At 29.8% G+C, this 26,477-nt stretch overlaps 1 protein-coding gene across 1 annotated transcript in view; it reads left to right on the top strand.

The window, feature by feature from the left end:
* Window positions 1–26,257, top strand: part of LOC142327470 (protein MEMO1-like) — a 35,731-nt gene extending 9,474 nt beyond the window's left edge. Inside the window, exons 2-8 of the mRNA XM_075370579.1 lie at window positions 3,662–3,743; window positions 9,154–9,222; window positions 9,425–9,537; window positions 13,534–13,645; window positions 14,684–14,903; window positions 20,038–20,142; window positions 24,454–26,257. Of these exons, the coding sequence (XP_075226694.1) occupies window positions 3,662–3,743; window positions 9,154–9,222; window positions 9,425–9,537; window positions 13,534–13,645; window positions 14,684–14,903; window positions 20,038–20,142; window positions 24,454–24,594 (842 nt within the window). The 3' untranslated portion in view covers window positions 24,595–26,257. The remainder of the gene's footprint in view (window positions 1–3,661; window positions 3,744–9,153; window positions 9,223–9,424; window positions 9,538–13,533; window positions 13,646–14,683; window positions 14,904–20,037; window positions 20,143–24,453) is intronic.
* Window positions 26,258–26,477: the final 220 nt, after the last annotated feature.

The following is a 26,477-nucleotide window of genomic DNA, read 5'->3' as shown; positions in this document are numbered from 1 at the left end:
TTGTGTTTGTACCATTCATCAAAAGCTCATGATAGCTGCAATATTCAATGATGACTACAAGGTATTAATTGAGAAAACTTTGTGCAGCTTAGAATCTAAGGATTGCATGCTATAATATTGTTAACAGTGTCCTGGAAAAACTGGATTGGATGATGAATCCTATTTATTAGATGAACTTAAAGATTATGACTTTGAGGAACTAATAGAAGCAGTGGATTCATACAGATAAAACACATTAGAGAAGCAACAGTCGACAATGGAAAATTTTATTAAGGAGCTTTTCTTAAAGGTTTTTTTGCTTGATTAGCCACCATTTTCTTTGTAAACATCAAAGTTCATATTTAAAACAACTGAAGAAAAGTTTAAATGATAATCATACCATTATCCTGATTGATTTTGCTGAGAACTATTTGTTTGTTGTGCAAGATGCTGTACAGGGATTTCATTGGGAAAACAGCCAAGCTACACTGCATCCATTCATGGTTTATTACATTAAAAATGAGCTTCAAAATCTTCGCATTTGCATGGTCAGTGATTGTCTGTGCCATGATATCATTGCTGTTCATGTATTTTTGATTGAACTGATCAAATACTTGAAGGCAGTGACTTAAATAAAGCATATACGCTACTTTAGTAATGGTTCAGCTGCTCAATAAAAGAATTTTATCAATTTGTGCCACTCTGAAGAAGACTTTGGGATAACAGCTGAGTGGATCATTTTTGGTACTAGCCACGGAAAATCACCTTGTGATGGAATTGGTGGTACTACAAAACAATTAACAGTATGTGCTAGTCTTCAACGACCTATAGAAAACCAGATATTGACACAGAGACTTATTTGAATTTTATAAAGAAAATATACAAGAGAAGAAGTTGAGAGAATCCGATCTGAACAGGAAAGCCGGTTTAGTAGTGGTCACACAATTGCTGGAACAAGAAAGAACCATCAGTTATGCCAGTTAGCAAGCTAAAATCCAACTCGGCAGAGCCTCAAGTGATACTTCGGTATTTGAAACTGATAAACCTACTTAAGGCTTATCACTTAACAGCTTGCAAGCAGCCCAATATGTGGCTTGCATGTATGACAGTACTTGGTGGATTGGAAATATATGTGATACATCTTTTGAAGTACATGATGCTCTCATTAGTTTTATGCACCCTCATGGTGCAGTTCGTTCTTATCATTGGGCTCCTAAAAAGGACACTTGCTGGATTCCAGAACAGTACATTTTTTCTACTCTTGAAGTACCATCAATGACACCATCAGGGCAACAATGTATATATATATATATATCCAGAATACATCCGTCTATGATTGAGAAACAATTTAAGCTGAAGTGGAATTAAAAGTACTGTGCTCAAAAATTTCTGACTACAGATATTTTTATTTTATTTGAAAGCTACTGTGTTCTATAATATTGTAATACTTTATTGCACTCTGTTATAACTACTGCGACTATATATTTCATTTTGTTGTGGTTTTAGTATTTTTGTGCATTTGTAATAAGTATTTTTTTTAAATGTGCATGCCGTAGCAGATACAATTAGTTGAAACTGTCTCCTTTGCATTCAATTGGAGGCAAGGTACAGCTAATACAGTTAACAACTTTGTATTAACAGGCAGAAAAACAGATATTAATTAATAAAAAAATACTTTATACCTGACAGTATTCATTTAATCCATAAACATTGTGGGAAACCTGTTCCCTGTGTGATAGATACATTATCTTTCAACTTTTTTTTCTGCCACTTATAGGTGTGGGTCAAAAAACAAACTGCATGGCTTTTTTAGTTTAAAAGTTGCTCTTTCCAACTATTATAAAACAAAATTTAAGAAGGTGTGTATATCTGAGATATAAGTTTTCAAAGGTAGGTAAAAAATCAAGCTAAAACATTTTTGACCAAATTTGATGATGAATATCTCATAAAAGACATAAATCTCCAGTTGTTTTGAAACTTTAGGATGTTACACACAGTTATGCATTTTTTCAGGTTACAAAGTCTTGTTTCGATTAGTACTAGATAAGGAATTATATAAGCTTAAACTTTGACTTACAAAATGTTACAACATTTTAGCTGAGTTTCAGCTGCTATATCTCAAAACCAGGTGCCAAAAGAAACTTGTGAATAACATATTTGAATTCAGCATAAAATGCAAACGTATTAAAAGTCAAACCTATAGCTGTATTGTTGCCTTCAAAATTATAAGACAAAGTTAGAATTTTTTGCATGTATGTGCGAACTACCAGTAAGAAGTACCCTTTTTTCAATAAATCACAGAAAATCAGCAGTAGCAGATAAAGAGCTATAATTTAGTAAAATTGCATTTAAGACCACAGCAAATGTCTTCACAAAATTTGATGAAGCTTGGACCTCTGGTCCATTTGTCATGGAATGACCCAGTTAGCAAAATATGTTTTATTAACTAAAATATGAAAGTATCCCATTGTAAACAAAATGACACTTCAATTGTTCTATGAACAATTATAAAACAGCTGAGTTACATTAGAAATTATTAGTGATTTTTAATGTTTACTGAAAAACAATCTGCTCCGAACAAATAATTTTGTACAGCTATAGTCTCCTCAACTCTACTTTTTTTTTTACATTAAGTACTAGTTTGCATAAATGCTATAATATTATACCTCAAAAATGTTATTTTTTAAAATAATATATATTCAGATATATACATATGTATTCAGATTTGTTGGAAGAAAGTTGAGGACCTCATTTTCTGTGGAATGTTTAGTCAACTTGTAAATGAATAAGTTTTATTTTAAAGAAAATCCAGTAGTTTATTAAAAGTTATTCACATCAGTTCATGTAGTATTCATTTACATATAGATTTTTTTATTGCTTTTGTTGAAATTAATCAAAACAATTGCACACCTCTGATTTTCTGTACAGCTTTTTTTTAGATTATAATATTATTCATACCTCCTTTAGTGTATTTAATACTTTATTAATCATATTTCTTTTAATTATATTAGGGATTGCAAATAAAATTTTGTTTAATATGTGAATATATTTCTTTTTTATGGTTTAGAGAGTTCATTTTTGTTCTGTTTCATTTATGTTAACATAAGACTTGTAATATTTTTACATTAATCAGTAATATATTAGTGTTTTTATAACTATTTATGTTAATTTAATATTACATTAAACCAGTTTCTTCTATATTTAGTTTCGTAAAATAAATCTGATGCATGTATGAAATCAAAAAAGTACACTCATTTTCTGTGTAACATTGGTTAATAACCATGTAGAATATATTCTTCTCGGTCAGTGTAGTTTTTGAACAAGTAGATTGCAATTAGGAAAAAATAAACAAAAAAGTTAAATTTTTATTTAATTATCTGTGGCCATGAAGACAGTAAAGTACTGTTATAATTAAGCTGCTGAACACAAGGGAAATTAATTAACGCTGGCTTAGGCAGCAAACAATCTGCAGCATAAATGGAAAAAAGAAGGTAGCTTATTGGTGGTAACCTTATAGTTCAGCAGAAATGAATTTCAAAATCAATGTTATAAAAGTTTTGTTTTATTTTTATATCATGTTTTCTTTATCATTAGATAAATTGAGTTTTTTTGTATATAACTTAGTATAAATATAATTAAATAATAATCATTATTTGATGTACATCTTCTTTTTTTTTTACAGACAGGGAGTTGGGCAAGCAACTGGAAAACTGGCTGAATGCTGCGGAACTGACACATGGCCCAGCTCGTGCAATTATTGCCCCGTGAGTTGTGTAGCTGTAGTTATCTGGACTGGTTAACTGGCTAGTAAGTAGGATTAGGTTTCTTGGTGTAAAAAAAATGAATTTACTAAACATTGCGAAAAAAGAGGGACAAACAGTGCTTTACCGTGGTTAAAATTCATGTAAAAAAGGTATTTATAGGTGAATGGTATGCTGTAGTTCTTTATTTTTCATCATCTTAGTCCTTGCCATGATTTTAATATTTCTTTTATAGTTAAAGATTGATAATATTTGAAGGTGTGCAATTTCTCATGTGTTGTTTTATACAGCCATGCTTTTTTTTATTCCTATTATATTAATAATAAAAAAATTATGTTAAATTGTAAAACCAATAAAATTTCATGTTTATAAATCTTGGAATGCTTGTTCTTTACTTCCTTGAATAAAGTAAAGGAAGTATTATAATTGCGAAAAATTTCAGTTTTCAGATTTCAACGGATATATCCATTTTGACTATCCCTGAATCCATTTTGACTAGTTTCGGCATGACAAACAAAATTTGGATTTTGGACTTTTTCCTAACTGCAGTAGTAAGCCCTCATTGAGAGCATTTTAATGATATATCATCATAAGTGTACTTATTTTCATTGGTTCCAGAGTTATAGCCAAATAAAATTTTAATTGATGAAATATTTGGATCTTACAAGGGGAAGCACATCGGTTCAAATTTGACTTTATTTCCTTTTTTTTATATAACTTTTATTTTTTTAATTTAAATTTATTGATTTATTAATAATTATTTACCTCTGATTGTAAAAAAAAAACTTTTACAGTAAATAATAATTCACTAATAAGTCATTAGTAAAATAAAATTTTAATGTACTTTTCATTTTAAAAAAATGTGTTTATGTAATTTAATAGGCGTACAAGCAAGTTATGTGGTGTACATCAGATTTTTTTACTTATTGAAGTTATTTTTAGTTCTTATTTCATAGAATAATTTGAAACACTGAATGATTTCTAAGAAAGCTGAAAAAGATCCAACACAGATTTTATATCTAAATATTTTTTCTGATGCTCTGAATATTTCTTCGGATTTTATATTGTAATAGTTTTTCTGATGCTCTGAATATTTCTTCTTCAATCTTGTTTATAGGTTTAGTTTTGATATTTTATATTTAATTTAGATTTCTTGTTATTTTTGTAGAATTGGTTTTCTTTATGGTTGGAATTTAGGGAATTGAATGAAATTTTTCATTCTCATTTCTTCTCATATATACAGATTTTTATATATTAATTTCTTATTGTTACACCCAAGCTACTTTTGTATGTTCATTTGAAGTACAAGTCCTGCTTTTAGGATAGTAAAACTAATAAGTAAATAAAATTTTTATTCCACTTATTTGATAATGAGATTTTAGCAAAGTAAAATTTCTTATTAGATGAAAACCATTAAAAAATTAAATTTTTGTTTTGTATTTCTACTAATTGTTAACTAAAATACATTAGTATAAACTGAATATAAATTTATTTTTCTGATTTAATTCTTATGCAATTTCCAGTAGTTTTATTTGGAAGAGCAAGTAATTGATTTTAAAAATTAGCTTCAATATTAATTTTCATTAATATTAAATAAATAAAAAAAATACAAGGAAATGTTACAAAAAGAATTCTAATTGAGATATACTTCTTATAGTAGCACTAAGTAAATGAATTTAACTAATCCTTTGTTTTACAGTGCTGTTTATATAGTGTTGCAGTAATTAACAATGTATGAAAAGGCTTGTCTGCAAAGGAGTTTTTTTTTTTGTATAACAGGGTTCTCTGTTGTACTATTATTTGTTATATTGTAAATATGGTTTTTGTTATAATTAAAGATTTTATTAGTTAGATGATTATTAAAACAGCAAATAGTCTTACCATTTCATTTAGAAGAATCTCATTTTAATATATGTATGGTCTAGGTTACATATCATTTTCCAGTTGTTATGTTATAAGAATAATTTCTGTTTAGTATTTAATTCTTTTTACCATTCATGGAGTATATGATTCAGTAACGGATATTTTTAATGCTACTATTTATAATACCATCTGATACATATTCCTGGGGTTGCAAAGATAATGAAATCTTTTTACAGAATCTGAGTCATTTTCTTTATGATTTTTGACCGTATGACATTTCATAGTGACAGATTCAGAGTGATATTATGGCAATCCTAAAACTGTATAACATTTAAATTGAAAAATTTAATGTATTTTTATTTGTTTCTGTTTTTGGTTCTTATGCTATAGTCCCGGTCCTATATTTCTGGTCTCAATCATTTTGCATTTCTACTTTTATTTAACTGGAATTTGGAGCCAGCATATCAAGCAAGTTATGCTAAAAAGCATTGTCGAACAACACATTAAAGTTAGATACTAATGCAAAAATGTACATAATAACAAAGGCTCAAAGAAAAATTTTACATATAATCAAGAAACTGAATGTTCACAAAACATAACCTATTTATAATGACTTGAAATGACTACAAAATTACTTTAAATAATGAAAAGGATGTCTGTGATTAAGGTTATTAAAAATTTCAATTAATGCATCTGGGCAATTTAGTTAAGTCATTATTTGATTATATTATGCTTGTATGAATTCATGGAATAATTTTTTTTAAGATTACAGATGTGAGGGTTGTTCAGTAATTAAAATAGACATATGTCTTTAGAAAAATTATTTATTCAATGAAAGTAACGCAAGTTTTCAACATCATCAGCTAAATTTGGACACTTGTCCCATCTTTTTTTATTCTAATTTTAAAGTATTGACCATCCTTGTGTCTTGAGTCATTCGTGTTTTGCTGTCTTTGTAGTTCATTGTTGCCAAACTTATTACTTCATGAAAATGCTTTGAGAGAACCATACAAAAAAAATATCTGATAGTCCCAATATAGGAATGTAAGGTAGATGTGTCCTCTATCTCTCGACTCAATCTTTGAGTAGCTTTCCATATCTTTTGAACGGTAAGTGAGTGAGTCTTATAATTCGGAAGAATTTTATCTTTTTAGAGAGACGTAGGACTTTCCTCCTTACTGCAGGTTTTACTTTATTTTCTAGCATTTCAATAGTTCTCACTGTTGATGTATGTTATTACAAATAATCACAATAAATTGGGCCTTTATAGTCCCAAAGCACCATTAGCATCATTTACTGGCTGATGGATGCATAGGTTTGAAATATTTTTCTTGGCAAGCAAATTTTGATGTTTTCATTACATATTCTGACATTTGGATTCTGGCTCAAAATTATGAATCCAAGTTTCATCACGAGTTACATGATTTAAAAAAAGTATTTCCTTTTGCTAGAAATCATTTAAGTTTCTTAGAAGTATGAATTTGGGTGTCTGTAATTTTAATTTGTTTTGGAACCCATCTTGAACATATTTTGCAGTAATTTAGCTTATCATGGATAATGGAAAGATCAGTGCTGTGATACTTGCACTATAAATATCAGCAATTTTCCAAATTATTATGCGTCTGTCCTCATGAATAAATCATTAATGAAATTTTGCAAAGCGTCTGTCAAACATTCCACAGGTCTTCTGCTGTGATGAAAATTGTAATGGCAGTTTAAAGTGTTTAATCCACTTATAAAAATCTGGATGGTTAATACACTTTTTACTATACTGGTTTAACATCTGTGAGTAAATTTCAGCTGATTTTACAACTTCAAAAAATAAAAATCTTAATGCGGCATGCTGTTCTTCCTCATTACAAATTTCAAGCAGACCCTACATTTTGAAATAAGCTAACTTATTTTTAATAATGAGAATTCTTTTTAACAGCTGATATTTTAAATCAGTCTCATAGTTGCCAACTTTAACATCAGACAGTTTCAATTTATTTTATTAAATATTTTTTTTCTGTTTTTGCCTTTTGTCTCTAATTATAGAACAAACTTTGTACTGTTGATAAAATATAATTTTTTATGCGTAAAAGTCATCTCATTCCCTTAACAAAACTCCTTTGTATGAAAATTAAAGTTAAACCTCAAAAACCAGTAATGGGCTATTTGTAATCGTTGATCAAATTGAATCACTTAAGACTTAACATTGGTTATTAATATAATTTAAAATTTTCCTTCTAGGCTAGGCCTTTTTTTGTGAGGTAAAATTTACCATTGTTTTATGAGATATTTACCCTCTTAGGGAGTAATACCTTTTTTAGAGAGAATAATTTCATATTAAATCATCACTTATAAATTAATAATGACAACTAATGGTATCCCTTCTTTCAGGGGATATTAAATGATGAAATTTCTTTTGTAAGCCGTAAAGTATTTGAGGTGCTTATTTAATTTACTATGTAAGTCTTTGTAGGTTTTATATATAGAGAAACAAGTAATAAGAGATTAATATTTTTGTAACTATACAAATATATTGTTTGTCATACAGTTAGAATGTAGCTTAAAAAAATGAATCTCATGAATAAAATTAGAGAATTTTTAATTTTTCATCAAATAGAATATCTAGTTCTCTATGTTAGTAGTAATAATGGTCATTAATGCCCTCTGCAGGGCAAAGAGTCCTAAACATATCCATCTCTCCATGTAATTTTTTTGTATTATTGCCTTTTTATCATTGCTTTTCAATTGTTTTTATGTTCTTAATTTCTGCTACTCTACTTTCTTCATCATATCTGTTCTGTTCCACTTCAAAAAGCATGCTTTTTCCATTCTTTTGGCAGACTTGTAATTTTTAAAATTTACTTTTAATTGTTGACCAGAGGTATGAACCGTATGTTAGAATCTGTACAATACAACAATAATAGTTCATAGTCATAATAAGTATATTCTTAAAATATTCCAACTACACAACCTTAATGGTCAGTAATAATTCTTGGAAATGAAAACTTATCAATTAATAAATATAGGATTACATGCTTTTAATGTTGATAGTTTTATCTGCCAACTGTTAAATGTGTTATATTGCCTATTTTTGTTAACCATAGTACTTTTCATTGCTTCTGATTACGCATCATTTAATCATTCCTATTTCTGTAACAGTAGATCATCCCTAAGTTTTAAAAAAGAAAAATAAGTGGGTGGTTTAAAGTGATTACTTAACTTAGAATGCATAGTTTTAGGTTCAAAAAAATCTTAGGACTACTACTTTGGTAATAAAATAAGATGTAATAGGTTAGGGCAGTAACAAATAAAACCTCCTTAGGTTGAACTACATGTTAACAAAATTTTTTCCTTAAACTGACATCATTTTAAGCAAAATTTATATAATTATTAAAAACTGGTTTTCTAGTAAGTCTGTGTTTAAAGTTAAGAGATTTCTTGGTTATAAAAAGTTTAATGACTAGTAATTTAGCTTTGGCTTAATATTATTTTGAGTTTTGTATTTATTATGGTGTATAAGTTACATTATTATAAAGCTTATTCAAGTTTTCTGTTACAGGCATGCAGGTTACCAGTATTGTGGCGCTTGTAGTGCCTTTGCTTATCGCCAAATTAGCCCAGTTGTTGTGTAAGTGGTTGTTTCTATAGTTTAATTTATTTTCCTATTATATAAATCCTGCTTAAAAAAATTTGTGTCACTGTATTTTGTTTTAATAATTTCTACCATATAATTCTCTCTTATGTGGGAAATATGTTTTCAGGAATTTAAAAAACATGATGTATGTTTAATTCTTAAATCGAATAAATATTTCTTTTTAATTTTATTTCAGGCAAAGAGTTTTTATATTGGGTCCTTCACACCATGTTCGCCTTGCAGGTTGTGCGCTTTCATCGGCTACCAAGTATCGTACACCCCTCTACGACTTGCGGATAGATACACAAGGTTTGAGATCTTTTTAATTAATCTGTGGTTTGTTTAATTTTTATAATTCATATAATTTGAGCTGGTGTTATTATTTTTATTATTATAAGCTATTGACAAAGATCTGCTCTTAATATATGTACTGTCTAATTTTGAATTGTGTATTTTATTGAAGCTCTTTAATCTGTCAGAAATAACAAAAAAATTGTAATTAATACATTAATGTTATATAGTAAATAGCAATAAAAAGAAAAAGTTATGTATAAATTTTTTTTACTTTGTTATTGGACTATTCATTGAAATATAGAATTGCTAATTTTTTCCTTTAACATTATTCTTCAGTAATATTTATATTTATTTTTATACAAAAATAAATTGAATTATTAGAACTGTAGAAGAACTAAGTCCTGTGGGTGTTGATCATACCCTGTTAGATTCTCCATGCTGAAAATTCCAGGACCTGAAGCGCCAGTTCATTCTGGTATCTGATAGGACACTGCATATGGATTGACCAGGGAACTCTTTATTAGCTGTTCAATGGCTGGATCATAAGTCTAATGATTGAAATACTTATCAGGTAAAGTCGTTAGTCCATAGAATAGGTTGAATTATTTAGAGGTAGTTAGATTGAGAAAATGTTTTAGAAAAAGGGTAATGATTAACTTATAACCAAATGGTCAGGTAAGCAGTCTTCTCCTGGTGTAACAGATTGATTGCAGTTGAGCAACTTAGTTGTTCAGATACAAATAGGATGGAGCTGTGCAGTTTATTCTTTTGAAACATAATTTCTGAAAGGAGATAGTAGATACATATTTCAATGAACTACAGTAAAAACAAACAAAATGTTTATTGCTTTCAGAAAGATGGTGTTGATTGACAGAGAATCTTTGTTTTTAATGATAAATTTAGTTTTATTTCATTAGTTTATATTCAGAGTAGAATTATCTTAAATAGAAAGATAAGGTAAAATATTCCGGAGGTAAAATAGTCCCCCGTTCGGATCTCCGGGTGGGGACTACTAAGGAAGGGGTCACCAGAAAATTAAAAAATAACATTCTACGAGTCGGAGCGTGGAATGTTAGAAGCTTAAAAAAGGTTGGTAGGCTAGAAAATTTAAAAAGGGAAATGGATAGGGTGAATGTGGATATAGTAGGAATTAGTGAGGTTCGGTGGGAAGAGGAAGGCGACTTTTGGTCAGGTGATTTTAGAGTAATTAACTCAGCGTCAAATAATGGGCAGGCAGGAGTAGGTTTCGTGATGAACAAGAAGATAGGGAGGAGAGTGGAGTATTTCAAAACGCATAGCGATAGAATCATTGTAATAAGGATAAAATCAAAACCTAAACCGACAACGATTGTTAACGTTTATATGCCTACAAGCGCCCATGATGATGATGAGGTAGAGTGTGTATACGAAGAGATTGATGAAGCAATTAAACACGTAAAGGGAGATGAAAATTTAATAATAGTTGGAGATTGGAATGCAAGCATTGGAAAAGGCAAGGAAGGAAATATAGTGGGTGAATACGGGCTGGGCAAAAGGAATGAAAGAGGGGACCGACTTATAGAGTTTTGCACGAAGTATAATTTAGTAATTGCCAACACCCAATTTAAAAATCATAATAGAAGAATATACACTTGGAAAAAGCCAGGCGATACTGGAAGGTATCAAATAGATTATATCATGGTTAAGCAAAGATTTAGAAATCAACTCGTTGACTGCAAAACTTACCCTGGAGCAGACATTGATAGCGACCATAATTTGGTAATAATGAAATGTAGATTGGGGTTTAAAAACCTGAAGAAAAGTTGTCAGATGAATCGGTGGAATTTAGAGAAGCTTGAGGAAGAGGAGGTAAAGAAGATTTTTGAGGAGGACATCGCAAGAGGTCTGAGTAAAAAAGATATGGTAGAAAATGTAGAAGAAGAATGGGAGAATGTTAAAAAGGAAATTCTTAAATCAGCAGAAGCAAACTTAGGCGGAATAAAGAGAACTGGTAGAAAACCTTGGGTTTCAGACGATATATTGCAGCTGATGGATGAACGTAGAAAATATAAGAATGCTAATGATGAAGAAAGTAAAAGGAACTATCGGCAATTAAGAAATGCTATAAATAGGAAATGCAAACTGGCGAAAGAAGAGTGGATTAAAGAAAAGTGTTCAGAAGTGGAAAGAGAAATGAACATTGGTAAAATTGACGGAGCATACAGGAAAGTTAAGGAAAATTTTGGGGTACATAAATTAAAATCTAATAATGTGTTAAACAAAGATGGTACACCAATATATAATACGAAAGGTAAAGTCGATAGATGGGTGGAATATATTGAAGAGTTATACGGAGGAAATGAATTAGAAAATGGTGTTATAGAGGAAGAAGAGGAAGTTGAGGAGGATGAAATGGGAGAAACAATACTGAGATCTGAATTTAAGAGAGCATTAAAAGATTTAAATGGCAGAAAGGCTCCTGGAATAGACGGAATACCTGTAGAATTACTGCGCAGTGCAGGTGAGGAAGCGATTGATAGATTATACAAACTGGTGTGTAATATTTATGAAAATGGGGAATTTCCATCAGACTTCAAAAAAAGTGTTATAGTTATGATACCAAAGAAAGCAGGGGCAGATAAATGTGAAGAATACAGAACAATTAGTTTAACTAGTCATGCATCAAAAATCTTAACTAGAATTTTATACAGAAGAATTGAGAGGAGAGTGGAAGAAGTGTTAGGAGAAGACCAATTTGGTTTCAGGAAAAGTATAGGGACAAGGGAAGCAATTTTAGGCCTCAGATTAATAATAGAAGGAAGATTAAAGAAAAACAAACCAACATACTTGGCGTTTATAGACCTAGAAAAGGCTTTCGATAACGTAGACTGGAATAAAATGTTCAGCATTTTAAAAAAATTAGGGTTCAAATACAGAGATAGAAGAACAATTGCTAACATGTACAGGAACCAAACAGCAACAATAACAATTGAAGAACATAAGAAAGAAGCCCTAATAAGAAAGGGAGTCCGACAAGGATGTTCCCTATCTCCGTTACTTTTTAATCTTTACATGGAACTAGCAGTTAATGATGTTAAAGAACAATTTAGATTCGGAGTAACAGTACAAGGTGAAAAGATAAAGATGCTACGATTTGCTGATGATATAGTAATTCTAGCCGAGAATAAAAAGGATTTAGAAGAAACAATGAACGGCATAGATGAAGTCCTACGCAAGAACTATCGCATGAAAATAAACAAGAACAAAACAAAAGTAATGAAATGTAGTAGAAATAACAAAGATGGACCACTGAATGTGAAAATAGGAGGAGAAAAGATTATGGAGGTAGAAGAATTTTGTTATTTGGGAAGTAAAATTACTAAAGATGGACGAAGCAGGAGCGATGTAAAATGCCGAATAGCACAAGCTAAACGAGCCTTCAGTAAGAAATATAATTTGTTTACATCAAAAATTAATTTAAATCTCAGGAAAAGATTTTTGAAAGTGTATGTTTGGAGTGTCGCTTTATATGGAAGTGAAACTTGGACAATCGGAGTATCTGAGAAGAAAAGATTAGAAGCTTTTGAAATGTGGTGCTATAGGAGAATGTTAAAAATCAGATGGGTGGATAAAGTGACAAATGAAGAGGTATTGCGGCAAATAGATGAAGAAAGAAGCATTTGGAAGAATATAGTTAAAAGAAGAGACAGACTTATAGGCCACATACTAAGGCATCCTGGAATAGTCGCTTTAATATTGGAAGGACAGGTAGAAGGGAAAAATTGTGTAGGCAGGCCACGTTTGGAGTATGTAAAACAAATTGTTGGGGATGTAGGATGTAGAGGGTATACTGAAATGAAACGACTAGCACTAGATAGGGAATCTTGGAGAGCTGCATCAAACCAGTCAAATGACTGAAGACAAAAAAAAAAAAAATAGAAAGAAAATTAACCATGTAGAATAATTTTTTTTGTTGTAGGTATTTTTTAACAGTGAATAATGATTAATCAGTACTCCTTTTAATGATTACAGTGTATGCTGATTTAGATGCTACAGGTCAATTTGAACGTATGAGTCTTGATGTTGATGAAGATGAACATAGTATTGAAATGCATCTTCCATATATAGCTAAAGTAATGGAAGAGTAAGTATGTAAAGGTTTTTATTGTATACCAAACCATAGAAATATTAAATGAGACCATAATTTTTTCTATAGTATTATTTGTAAAACAGACTGGGTATAATGTTTTAGGTGATTTTCAAATAATAAAAAAAATATTTTTCAGGATATAATAATATGATTTTATTAAATAGAAGTAAGTCTTTATTAGCGATCACTGTTGCATATGTAAAAAAAATTATCACTGCTTTTTAAAATTACCTTTTGTAATTGATAAAATGATTTTTTTTTTAATGATATTTTTATGGCTGTACAGGTGTATTACATAGCCAGCATCAATGTTTGTTTTTTTTTAGTTATCTATGTTAAGGGAATTTAAATAAGAAGTACAAATCTGTGGTCTGCATTTTTTTACATATTAAGACCTTTTACTAATAAGATTCTCATGGTAATATTATTGATGATATATGTGAAGTAATGTTTATTAAAACATTAAAAGTTTTTTACATTTGTTTCTTATCTGCTGTAACTTACTTATCACTGTACTCTAATAATTAATGTCTAGAAGGTACTTCAAAATGGAATCGCTGCTAGATTTCCCACAGGAGATTGTCAGTTGGAGGCCTGGATGAAGCAGTTACATTTTAATGCTAATCTGGCTTCTGATAAGTTCTGGTTGCTATTCTGCTGGAATGTAATTAATGCTAGCCTTGCTGTCCATGGATGTAACAAGCTACAGTACATTGATTACATATGTAAGGAATACTGCTATATATGGACCCTGAGTCGATAAAGCCACAAGTCAGATTTCTTGTATGTATGAATCTATAAAAAAAGTTGTGCTTGTTTAAATAAAATGTATATAATAATGTATAATGTCAATCCAATGAACTTAAAAATATAAATAGTTAGAAACATATACAATTCTGCCGAATAAGATTAATAATTGTGTATGTTTATGAAGTAAATATTTCTAAGTTTATGTATTTAAAAAGTAAATTTGTTTATTCTAATTTTAAAATTAATTTTTATTAATAACTTGAATTTTTTTTCATTTTTCAGTTATAAAGATGCATTTACTATTGTGCCAGTACTTGTAGGATCATTAAGTCCTGATCGTGAAGCTGTCTATGGTCGTATTTTTGCAAGATATTTAGCAGATTCTCAAAATCTTTTTGTGATTTCATCTGATTTTTGTCACTGGGGCCACAGGTTTCGTTATACATATTATGATCGGTCATGGGGTGATATTTACCAGTCCATTACTAAATTAGATAGATTAGTAAGTTAATACTGTTAGTAGTTAATACTGTTACTAAGTAGTACAGTTAATTTTTCAGCTTTATATGTAAAGCTTTAATTTATTTTTAATTATATTCTTATTTATATATATATATATATATAGAGAGAGAGAGATTGTTTATACATATTAGCATGTATTTATTTTATATTAATAGCATGTTTGGTGATGAGCAAGCCTTGTTATAACTATTTACTCTCAGAAGCTCCCAATTTTTGGGGTATGGAGTGACAATGTAAACTGGCTCAGCCAGTATATATTATATATATACACACATTACACATAAAATACTTGCTTCATGTTAATAATATAAAGAATTCCTTACAGGTTACATTTTTTCTCATATTTAAATATACTGGCAGTGATTTTCATGCAGTGTGTGTTAGGTACCAATAATTTTTCTGATTTGAAAAGGCTGATCGGGCTGAGGATGACATAAACTTTCTCTGATGAGGTTTTGCATTGTTTCATTACCTAACCAGCTCCTTTGGTACATGGTAGAAATGTACCAGGAACTCCCTACTATCAACAAGTCTGTAGGAGCCAATTGAAATGTGTATGGTAGAGGGTTAGAGGGAAGGTGGTGTCTGGGAGTAAATAGGCTGTTAGTGAAGTTGACTACTGAGTGTAGATATTGAACTGCTGCGTCCCTTCTTTGTTCATATCATCATTTTAATATCATGATAACTGGTAATACTTATTCAAGGTTGATTACAAATAAAAATTGTTTAGGCATAAAAAGCCTTCTTCAGACTTTTGATGATAGAAATAATGAATTTAGCTGTGGTAATATTAAAGATATTTTCTTTGTTGTCACATTATCGAGGCATATTGAATAAAGGCAATCTCTTCAGAAAGTTGTATCATTTATTATAAATAAGTATGTTAGAGGTGTTCATCAAACTTCAAAAACTTATTACCTGATGGTCGCTGATGGTCAGAGTTTCAGTATTTCATCCAAGGGGCTGTGGGTTTGAATCCTGGTCAGATTGCATTTTTCATACCCACGAACCTCCATTCTATATTCCCACATATATAAGCTTCAAAGCTTTTTTATTGAATAAATTAATTCATCATGAATAAAAAAAGAAAAACAAATTGAACAAAGGAATTTTGATTGTGATTTATAGTAAAAAAAAAAAAAAATCTGTTATAACATAACATTGGATTATAACCCATAATTGCTGAGCCCCAAAAATCTGAATTCCAAATGGAGCAAAATTAGTTTTTCATCATCATTGAATTTATCAGAGACAAAAATTTGTAGAGTTAAAATTACAGTATTTGACTAGCATGAAATGAAAAACTACAGTATTTGACTAGCTTGAAATGAATCTTGATGTACTGGGATGGAAATGCTAATTGTTTCCTTTGCTGTATCTTTCCTGCTTTAATAAGTGAAGGTCAATGCATTCTGAATTCTGAATTGCTAGCGTTTCTTGCTCATGAAGATAACATGTTAGAAGCTCCAAAAGTGCCTAAAATGTAGTGAATCAATCGTATAGACAAATTGTACAAATACCAGATGTATTTGAGTTAGGTATCATAGGATATCGCTTTATGATCGGTCTCAGAATTTATATATTTGGTCTGCTTCACCAGTACAGTATATTTACTGCTGACTTATACTACCATACCCATTGTCCTTCATCACTTTACAGTAGATTCCACAATATTCTGTTACAGCAATTTAGTAAATACTATACGACCCTTCGTCTCTGGGTCAGCAGTCTGAGGAGGATGAATTTGGCAGCCACGTGGTGCATGTTCCATACTGGACTGTTCCGTATGACACATTGACAGTGAAAGCAGTGTTGTGGGTTGTTCTCCAACGAGCCTTGTGTACAAGTTGTTGAATGGTTTCATCAATTTCTGGTGTTGAGCTCATAGGTCTTCTTAATTTTTCATTGTCGAATGTTCTTTTGCTTTTGAAGTGTGCGTGCTACTCAGAACACCTTGCATGATTTGTGGCTGCTGCATCATTTGCAATGTCTCGGTGGCAGATTTGACAAGTTTCACACAAAATTCCATCACTTTTTTGCTCAATCTTGCTGTTCATGTTGGAATTGCAAAAGTGTAACGCATATAGTTACTTATGAAGGTCAGTGCTTCCTGTGACTGTGCATGTTATGGTGTTGTGCTGCCATCTGTTGGCATATTATAGAATTAGTCTCAAAACCTTTTGATACCACCTCATATGTTAGTTTCTGTTTGATTCTTAATTATACAGGAATCCCAGGAAAAAAGAGCTGCTTTAGGACCCTTCCATCTATCTACCATGTTGTATATTCTGATTATAGTGCATGGTTCCTGAAATATCAGTTGTAGGAGTTGGCAGAATGAGTGGTTAAATAATGTTAAGTCAAGTTGTGGTGAAAAGGTTATTCGCCGTTTTATCTTTATAGTTCAGCAGATTATGTATGAATTTCTCATGTTATTTGGTTATGTTCTCCAATATGCCCACTCAATAATGCCAATTAAATTCTTTATTGTGTTTTATCATGCATCGAATTTAAATTAGCACAAACGATTGGGCACTATTTTACATGTGATGTGGTTTTTATTTGACAAACTTTTTGGATTCCTTTAATCTGTTCTTAAACTTAAGATTTGAATCTTAATCTGTTTAATATTTTATTGATTTTTGGTAAAAGCACAAACACTCTTACATCAATTATGTGTAACATTTGTATAAGAGTGCCTATATAATTTATATAAATGTAAATCTAATTACATATGTATTATATGTGGTATGGATGTTTGTAATAATCTTGTTGATATTATTTTTAGTTTCTTATTTTCTTGTAATTTTTCTGATTGACGAATCTTTACATCAATGTTTGTTTGATTTATTATTTGTTAATGAGGTCTCTTTTCAACCCAGTGTTACTATTTCTGTATTTGCTATCTGCTGTAACTCTAACTTCTTACGTCTTCAGCTGTTCATCTATGGTGTGGAATTTTTTTGTATGTGGCTTATAGGCAGTAATAACATCTCTTTTGTTTCCCCTTCAAAAAAAACTATTAACATGCTTTGTGGCTAGTATTCTATTCCCTACCCTTTTTTTGCTCGTAGATTACCTTAGTGAGTTACAGGTGCTTTCCTAACCTTACCTCTTAAAATCTCTGGTCAAGTTATAGTTACTATGTGTTGTCTGAAATCTGAAGAAGCTAGTACTTCTTAATTTGTATGAAAATTCTATTTTTTAATCTTTATGTAAGAAAATACTGCAGAAACTTCATGTAAAAGTAAATGTTTAATTAATCTTTTGAATATTTTAACTATAAAAACTGTTAGTCTTACTGGGACAGTAATTTTTTATCAACTATTGCTTTTTTGTATTGTTTTTTATTTATTTGTATTGTTATAAATATGAGGTATGATAAAAGCTTCTAGTTGTCCTTAATTACTTTCAGACAGATAACCAGTATAGAATATATTGTGGTATTTGTCCTTTTTGGAGTATTTTGTACAGGGTGAGCAACATAAAACCGAAACCATAACTTGTAACCACTGCAGAATCGGTAGATTATGTTGGAATGAAATTTTATGAATGATACGGATAAATTAAATAAGAAAAACATGAAGTGTAATTTAAATGTTGCCTTTATTTACCTTATCCTTATAAAAGATGTTCAAAATGACCACCTTGGGCATGACGCACTTTTGTGATTGACTGATCATATTGAGGGTCATCTGATGCAAAACATTGTTGTCAATTGCATTGATTTCTTGTTGAATGTTCACCTTCAGTTCATTAATATTGTTGGGATTAGATGTATAAAACTCTCTCCTTTATGAGCCCTAAAAGCCTTTAAGTAGCCCCAGATGAAAAAATCGCAAGTAAACAACGCTGGGGAATGTGGAAGCTACTGTCCTCTGCTGACAGCTCGTTCATTTGTGAAACCTGCATGAACGCGATATAGTGAAACGTTTGATGTGTGACACATCTTGTTGGAAGAAGCTATATTCTTTTTCACTTGCACACAGAGTTCTTCGAAAATGCCGTCTTTTGAATCGGCAGTAATTCTTTCAATATCGGCAATGGCCTGTGCAGTCCTAGTGGAAGGTTGCCTGTTCTGTTTTGTATTTGAAATTGAACCTGTTATACGTATTTTTTTAACTAAATCATGTATGCTACTCTTTGCTGGGATTCAGGCATTCAGAAATTTTTCTATTAATATTGATGTGATTCTTCAAACGATCTAGAACGAATATAGGCCTCAACTATAGCTATCCCCTTCTGGATTGAATAAGGCATTTTATACAAACACAACTGCACTCGCAATACTGCACTACATCAAAACGTATACTGCACTGGCAATTAACCACATGACAAATGGCAGCAAAAATCAGTAGTAACATATACATCCACTAGTTGCTCTAGTTGTATGAGAGTCTGTCATAAATAGTGTTGGGTAGCGGTTTCATTATGAGTTCAGTATTATGTTGCTCACTCTGTATAGGAACTAGTTATAATTTGCCTCGTGCAATACTGTTCTCCTAATGTTTACTTAATTGAACTGTTTCATTTGTGGTAGTTATTTTTGGTATTCATTTACATATACAGATGGTAAAAAAAATTATCAAATTCTTGTTATATTTAGACAGTTGAGTCAAGATGTTGCTTGGAAAGTATGCAGTAAGGAATATTATTATATGCTTGTGTGATTTGTACAGATGCAAGATAATAGTTTAAAATCTCTGTAATACAAGTTTTAGGAATTTGCAGATGGTAACAAAATTCAAGGAAATTGCAGTTTCCATTATATAAAAATTGCACAATTAACTATAGTATCTTTCACATGCATAGTTATCAGTTACTCTAAATAAAAATCAATATTTTATATATAGTAATAAGATTGGAAATCATTGGAGACTTGGACTTTAGTAACTAGAAGATAATCTGAAACAAATAATTCTTAAAAGAAGCACTACTCATTTGATTTTATTAGGAGTGTAGTAGATTATGGTAGTTTGATATCTAATTTCTGCAAGGTAAGTATTCAATTACCATATTGATTATAAAGCTGGTTGGTATGAATATAGCAGTTGAGTTATAAAATTTCTTTAGTAAAACATTTAAAATAATATCTACTGTGTTGTGTTTTGTAGGCAATGGATATAATTGAAACCTTAAATCCTGCTGCCTTCACAGACTATCTGAAAAAATATGCTAACACAATTTGTGGTAGACATCCTATCGGTGTTTTACTTCAAGTAAGCATAATCAATTTTATAATTATTGTACATTTGCTGTTAGTAAAGTAATTTTTATACATTCATAAATACCCTGTCTTGTAATATCATAGACTAGCTTTTTGTGGTTTTCAAACAAGAATAATTTTTTTAATTTTTGTGTATTTAAATTAAACTTATTTATGTATTTATGTCCATCAGTATGTAATTTATTTTTAGCAGTGTATGAAGATTTTCTGTTCCGTGTAATTTAAAATATCATACATTATAAGCATTTATCTGGTTTTTACATCTAGTAAAACAACACTATGGAGAAAGTAGAAATTTTTTATCAACTAAAACGCTAAGCACTTATCAATTCATTTAAAACTTATAAACAAATGCATTTTATGATGCAGATACTTGATATGAGTAGTATTTTTGTATCAAAGCAAAAGTGCGTACAGTGATGTACCAAGGACTAGATGCAAACATTGTATGTTATCACTGTGTTATGACTGAATATGTTGTCGGAAGCATAGCTTGCAGTGTTCTTTCAGTGGATAATGTGTGCTACTAAAGCGATTCCTACAGTTAATTTTGATGGCTTTATCTGCATATATATAATAAAGTGGAATTGCAGTATCTTACATAAATATTTAATCTGAAAAACTATATTTTTGTACAATATGTTGCCCCTAATACCTTACTTCTATATCTATAAAAACAACAATACTAGTATTGCTCTAAAGTAAACTTATTTTTCCCTAAAACATTAGTTAGCCATATTTTAAATTTTCATATGAACTTTTGAAAATGCTTAATATTTATAAGACATTTTAAAAAATCATACTTATTTTTTGTAATATTTAATAATTTATTTTATTTAATTTTTTCAGGTCTTCAGTAAAATAACTTTGTCTATAAAGAGCTCAATAACTTTTCTGTCTATTTCCATTGAAAATTACAGCTTCAGAATTATGAGGTGGTGGCTGTTAAATAACAAGACTAATGCTGTAAAATATTTTATTTTAAATCTATACATATTTAGTTATCCTCTTCAATATACACCCATCCTCTGTCCCTACAACACTCCATGTGAATTTTCCATTGTTCAAAACAGTGCTAGAAGTCTTCTGTGAGCTCTTTCATGACATGTGCCACCTTTTCTTTCACAGCTTCAGCGGTCTGAAATCTTGTTCCTTTTAATGCAGATTTGACCTTGGAAAACAGATAAAAGTCACACGATGTCTGATCAGGTGAATAAGGTGGATGGTCTAACACTGGGATGTTATACTTTGCTAGAAACATCTTTACAGACAATACAGTGTGACCAGTGCATTGTCCTGATGAAGAATCCATGACTTGTTCTTTCACAATTTGGGTCGTTTTTCTTATTTTTTTATAGAGTTGAGCAAGGATCACAAGGTAGTAATGTTGATTAATAGTTGACCTTCAGGAATTCAGTGAAGGTACACAATCCCATGAATATCTAAAAAACAATCATTACTTTGAATTTTGATTTGCTTATTTGAGCTTTTTTATAGCTCCCTGTGAAGTTGGAGCCTTCCAGAGCATGAATTGACACTTAGTTTCTGGATCATAAGTGAAAAGCCAAGATTTATCCCATGTTATCACTCTTTCTTAGAAGTTCAAGACATTTTCAATGACATTCAGAATGTCAGAACAAACATTTTCATGAGCATCTTTTTGTTCGATTGTGAGAATTTAGGTACCATTTTTGTGCACACTTTTTGCATGTTAAAATTATGTAAAATTTGTCTTAAGCATTCTTTGTCAATTCCTACAGTTTCAGCAATTGCACGAACAGTTAACTGATGGTCAGATCACATCAGATTACCAATGTTTTCAATATTTTTATCTGCTTTTGATGTGGAAGGGCGACCCAGGTGAACATCATCTTCAACATCTTGACCATCTTGGAAACACTTAAACCAGTCAAAAACCGCGCATGTGTTAAACATTCATTGCCATATACTTTTTTTTAATAAAAGATAAGTTTCAGTAGTGTTTTTTCCAAATTTCTTATGAAATTTTATGACAATTCTTTGTTCTAATAAAACACTTGCCATTTTTTTGGCAAAACAAAAAAAAACAGATGTTATCCAAATGAAGGCCACAACCAGACTAATATGTCTGCAGAGACTGGAGTGACAACAATCAAAAGAGAAGGCTTCATGCTACACAGCTTTCGGTCGTATGAATTTGGTGCATGTGCAGTTCTTCTGTATCAACATTAGTCTTGTTCTTTAATAGCCACACCTTGTATATATGAAGGTTTATTTATTTATGTCATGTAGTGTTGAAAGTTACAATATTTTTACTTATATTCATATTCAAAGATTAGTTTTCTTTTATTATTACATCTAATACTGATTTAAATGGATCACTATATTAGATCAGTAGGTGACACATGAATTAATCTTCGTAGCACAGTTTTTTAGTGCTGCAGTAATGGTGATTTTTTATTAGGGTAAGTCAAGAAGTGAAGAGAAATTATTATTTTCATTTGTACTAAAGATATGAAATATATTTATTCTGCAACATAATCCCTATTACTTTTTTCAACTCATTTAGCCCATCTTTATCAATCAAAAATTCCTTTTGCGGAAGAAACTTTTTATTTTGATGTATGGCCAGTTTTGTCCACTTTCATAATCTCATCAGACAAAAATGATTCACTTGCAGTTTTATTTTAATGGGTAAAATATATGAAAATTACTTTTGAGCCAAGTCATTGGTGATCTAGCAAATGAAGACCAAGATCTTGAAGACAAAAGATTGTTTTTTTGGTAGTATGAGGTTGAGCATAATCTTGAAGAAAAAGGTGCACCTTTTGGATCTGATTTTTGCATTTAATGATCACAAAAGCTCGACACTAATTTTCACTTTCCAGCTGCAACTTTAGATGTAAAGCAAATAAAAACATGGATTTTCTTCATATCAGAATACTGTCATCATCAGTTTCCTGTGCAAATGTGTGTTTTGAATCTTTTGCTGTAGAAGGATGTTTCTAGAGTAAAAAAATAAGTTAGTTTATCTGCTTCAGAGACAAGTCTCCATCTTCATCGTCATAACATTTCAAAACCTTATAGAAAACTTTCAAATAATTCTTTTGAGGATTCTCTCTGTCAGTGTGGAACCCATCGGGTATACAGACAAGTGTGCAGAGCCCTGGCTTACATTAAACTTACATGCAACTTTCATTAAATTAGTTGATTTTTATAAATTATTGGTTTAATTGCTTCAAAATTGAAATTTTTCTTTGATGTGGAAGGCCTCTCTTTCTTTACAAAGCCCTAGTTTTTCTTTTACTCTTTATAATACCTTGTAGTTTTATGCAATAAAGGCAGATTACCATAATTTCTTTAACACAATGTTCATAGTCAGAAATACATGTTGTAAGAGATCTTCCTATGCATTCCACATTAAGTAGTGATTTCATCTTTCCAACTGATTGATGTTTATGGAAAATTCTATTCTTGCCTAACAGTTTTTTTTTTTATGAGCAAGACAGATATTCTTAATTAATCAGAAAAGTTCTTTATAGAATTCTGTTAGTGCCATTTGTTTAGAAATCAAACAATTGCTTGCTTGTACATCTACCTTGGGCAAGTTTTCAATCTAAAGGCGTTTTGAAAACTGATCAATAGAATCCCATCACAAACAGAAATATAAACAATTACTTCTGTCTAGATTAGGAAGAATCAAAATCATGCAGTGAAACAAATTTGGAAACATTATTGCTATCGATTTGTCTGTGTGAGGGAGTAGTTGCACATTACTTTTAAACTACTCTTTATTTATTTAATCTTCTTTTTTTTTCTTTTTTATTCATCTAATTATATAAAATCTTTTGTTCAGATAGGAATTTAATGTAACATTAAAGGAGTTTCACTATCCTTAATATTTTTCTATTATATAAAAATTTAACTTTAGTTTCTGCAGTACACTGCAGCAGACATCATTGTTTTTTTTTCACATTGGTCTCATAAACTTTCGATTTTGAACTTTTATGATTTTTGCGCCAATTTTAATAAAAACCTGTATATTTGTTAGTTTTATTTAAGGGCGTTCTTTAAAACCTCTTGGTGATCATCAAGTACCTTTATTTACCGCTGACTACAAAGGTTTTCCACTTAATGGAATATTTGTGTGAGAAAAAATGAGAGTTCATTTGGTGTCAAATTTAAAGCAAAATTAAATACAAATTTATCTTATCTTGTTTGATCAGAGTAATAATCTTTCTGGTTGTTTGCCTGTTAAATTTTTCTTTTAATGTATTTTTATTTATATGTTTTTATTCTTACAAATTTATTATTTTTGTCTTAGGCTGCAACCTATCTTCAAAAAGCTGGCACTAATGGGCATAAGATATCTCTCAAATTTCTTAAATATGCCCAATCAAGCCAATGCATCAACATGAACGATTCAAGTGTTAGTTACGCTGCAGCTGCTTTAATGTTTGAATAACCTCAGGCTCTTGAATTTAGTTTACTTACCACCTATCTTCTTGATCTCAGTTGTAACAGTTGACAGCAAATGTTTCAAAACGAGCTATGATATAACAATAGTAATGTTTTTCTTTTCTATTCAGAATGATCATATATATATGTATGTATATATATAATTTTTTTTTCTTTTAATTTCTGATGTCTTTTATTTCATTATTACAGTTTATTTCTTAATTCAACCATGATAATATTTTGTTTTAATTTTTGCTTTTTATATTCTTATTAAAATTATACATTTTTTTTTATTGATACTTGTTTGAAAGAATAATGAAACTATATGTATTTAATATTTGCTCACTATTAATACTTAATTATTTATTTTTATAAAAATTGATAATAATTTTCAGTAGATCTTTAACGTAGAAAAAATGAGCAAAATTTTATAGTTATATTAAAAAATGAAAAAAAAAGAATTTTTTGTTATAATGTTAGTTATGTGCAATTAATTTGCTCTGTGCATTGTCAGGAATCTTCAAAGTTTAGCTCTCGATTAAAATTACTAATATCTTAACTTTGTGTAAAATGTTTGATACTGATTCATGAATATAAAAATATATATGTATTGAATTCACGATATGAAACTTATGTATTAATTTACCATTCATTACATTTTTGAAATAACTAAACGAAAAGTAGTGCTGAAATAAAGTTGTGTTCATGAAGAAATTTATTTTGACAGATAAAACTTATTAATCAATCATTACTTATTTTTAGAAATTGCTTTTTATAATTGTTAGGAGTGTTGTGCATTAAGATTTATCAGCAGGTAACTGTTTTCAGTTGAAAAAATTGATAATAGTCTTTACTGTTTATGATAAGAGGTCAACTTACTTTTAAACTTAATGCTGTTGTATTTCACTATCAAAACTCTGTCGACCTAGTGTAAAGTTTAAATTATCTCAGTTTTAAATTATTAAATATCATAATCTAAACAGACCAAAGTTTGTGGATTCCTGGGTTTTTAATTTTATTTAATTTCCTTTACCTGTATAATTTTCCTTTTTATTTATATTTTTGTTTTACAAACCATTTAAAAAAATGATATTCTTTGTTATTTTCTTTTTTGTTTCATTTAAATTTCTACTTTATAAATTGTATTGGAGAAATTAAAGAATTTAATGGATGAAAATAGGTTACACCAAAAATCTGTCCATTCCGTGTATGTTACAGTTTTCAACTGTTAATCTAGTAAGTGCTGATCTTATTTTATTAGGCTGATTTCAGCTGAAATGATTAATAAGTGACAAGCATATATGATTTCGGCACTATATAATTTGTTAATTCTATTAAAGTGCTTCAGTCTGTTATATGGCTGGACAGGTAATTGGTGTAATCTGTAATATAAAATGTATATATAAGTAATATTTTTTTTTCTTTTAAGAATCTATTGATATATATTTTATAAGTTTTGTTTTGTACGAAAAGTACTTATGTAGGTTGCTTATAATAATAATAAATTTATGTTCATTTGTGTGTGTGTGTGTATATAGTTATAAAAATATATCATTAACTATTAATAAATTGTATGATAAAAATATTTAGTAGAATAAAGAAACCAAATAATTTTATAACCTATGTATTATTTTTTAAATAATAATTGTGTTAATGATTGGGAAAAATAATTTTTGTTTTATTTAAAAATGTTCTTTTTGAATAATTGTTATTTTGTAATAATGACTGTAAATAGTGATGAAAACTATTATCTTTTTTTTATTAAAGTAAAGTTTAGGCAACATTGTTAATTCCACTCAAAAACTTCCCTCAAGATACCTCAACAATTCATAAATAAGCAACAAGATAATTGAGATTTTTAGAGGTCTATTGGAATTTTCTCCAGTATTT

The sequence above is a fragment of the Lycorma delicatula genome, chromosome 7 (genome assembly GCF_047948215.1).
Source record: "Lycorma delicatula isolate Av1 chromosome 7, ASM4794821v1, whole genome shotgun sequence".
Lineage (NCBI taxonomy): Eukaryota > Metazoa > Arthropoda > Insecta > Hemiptera > Fulgoridae > Lycorma > Lycorma delicatula.
This window is presented reverse-complemented; position numbering and strand designations above follow the sequence as displayed.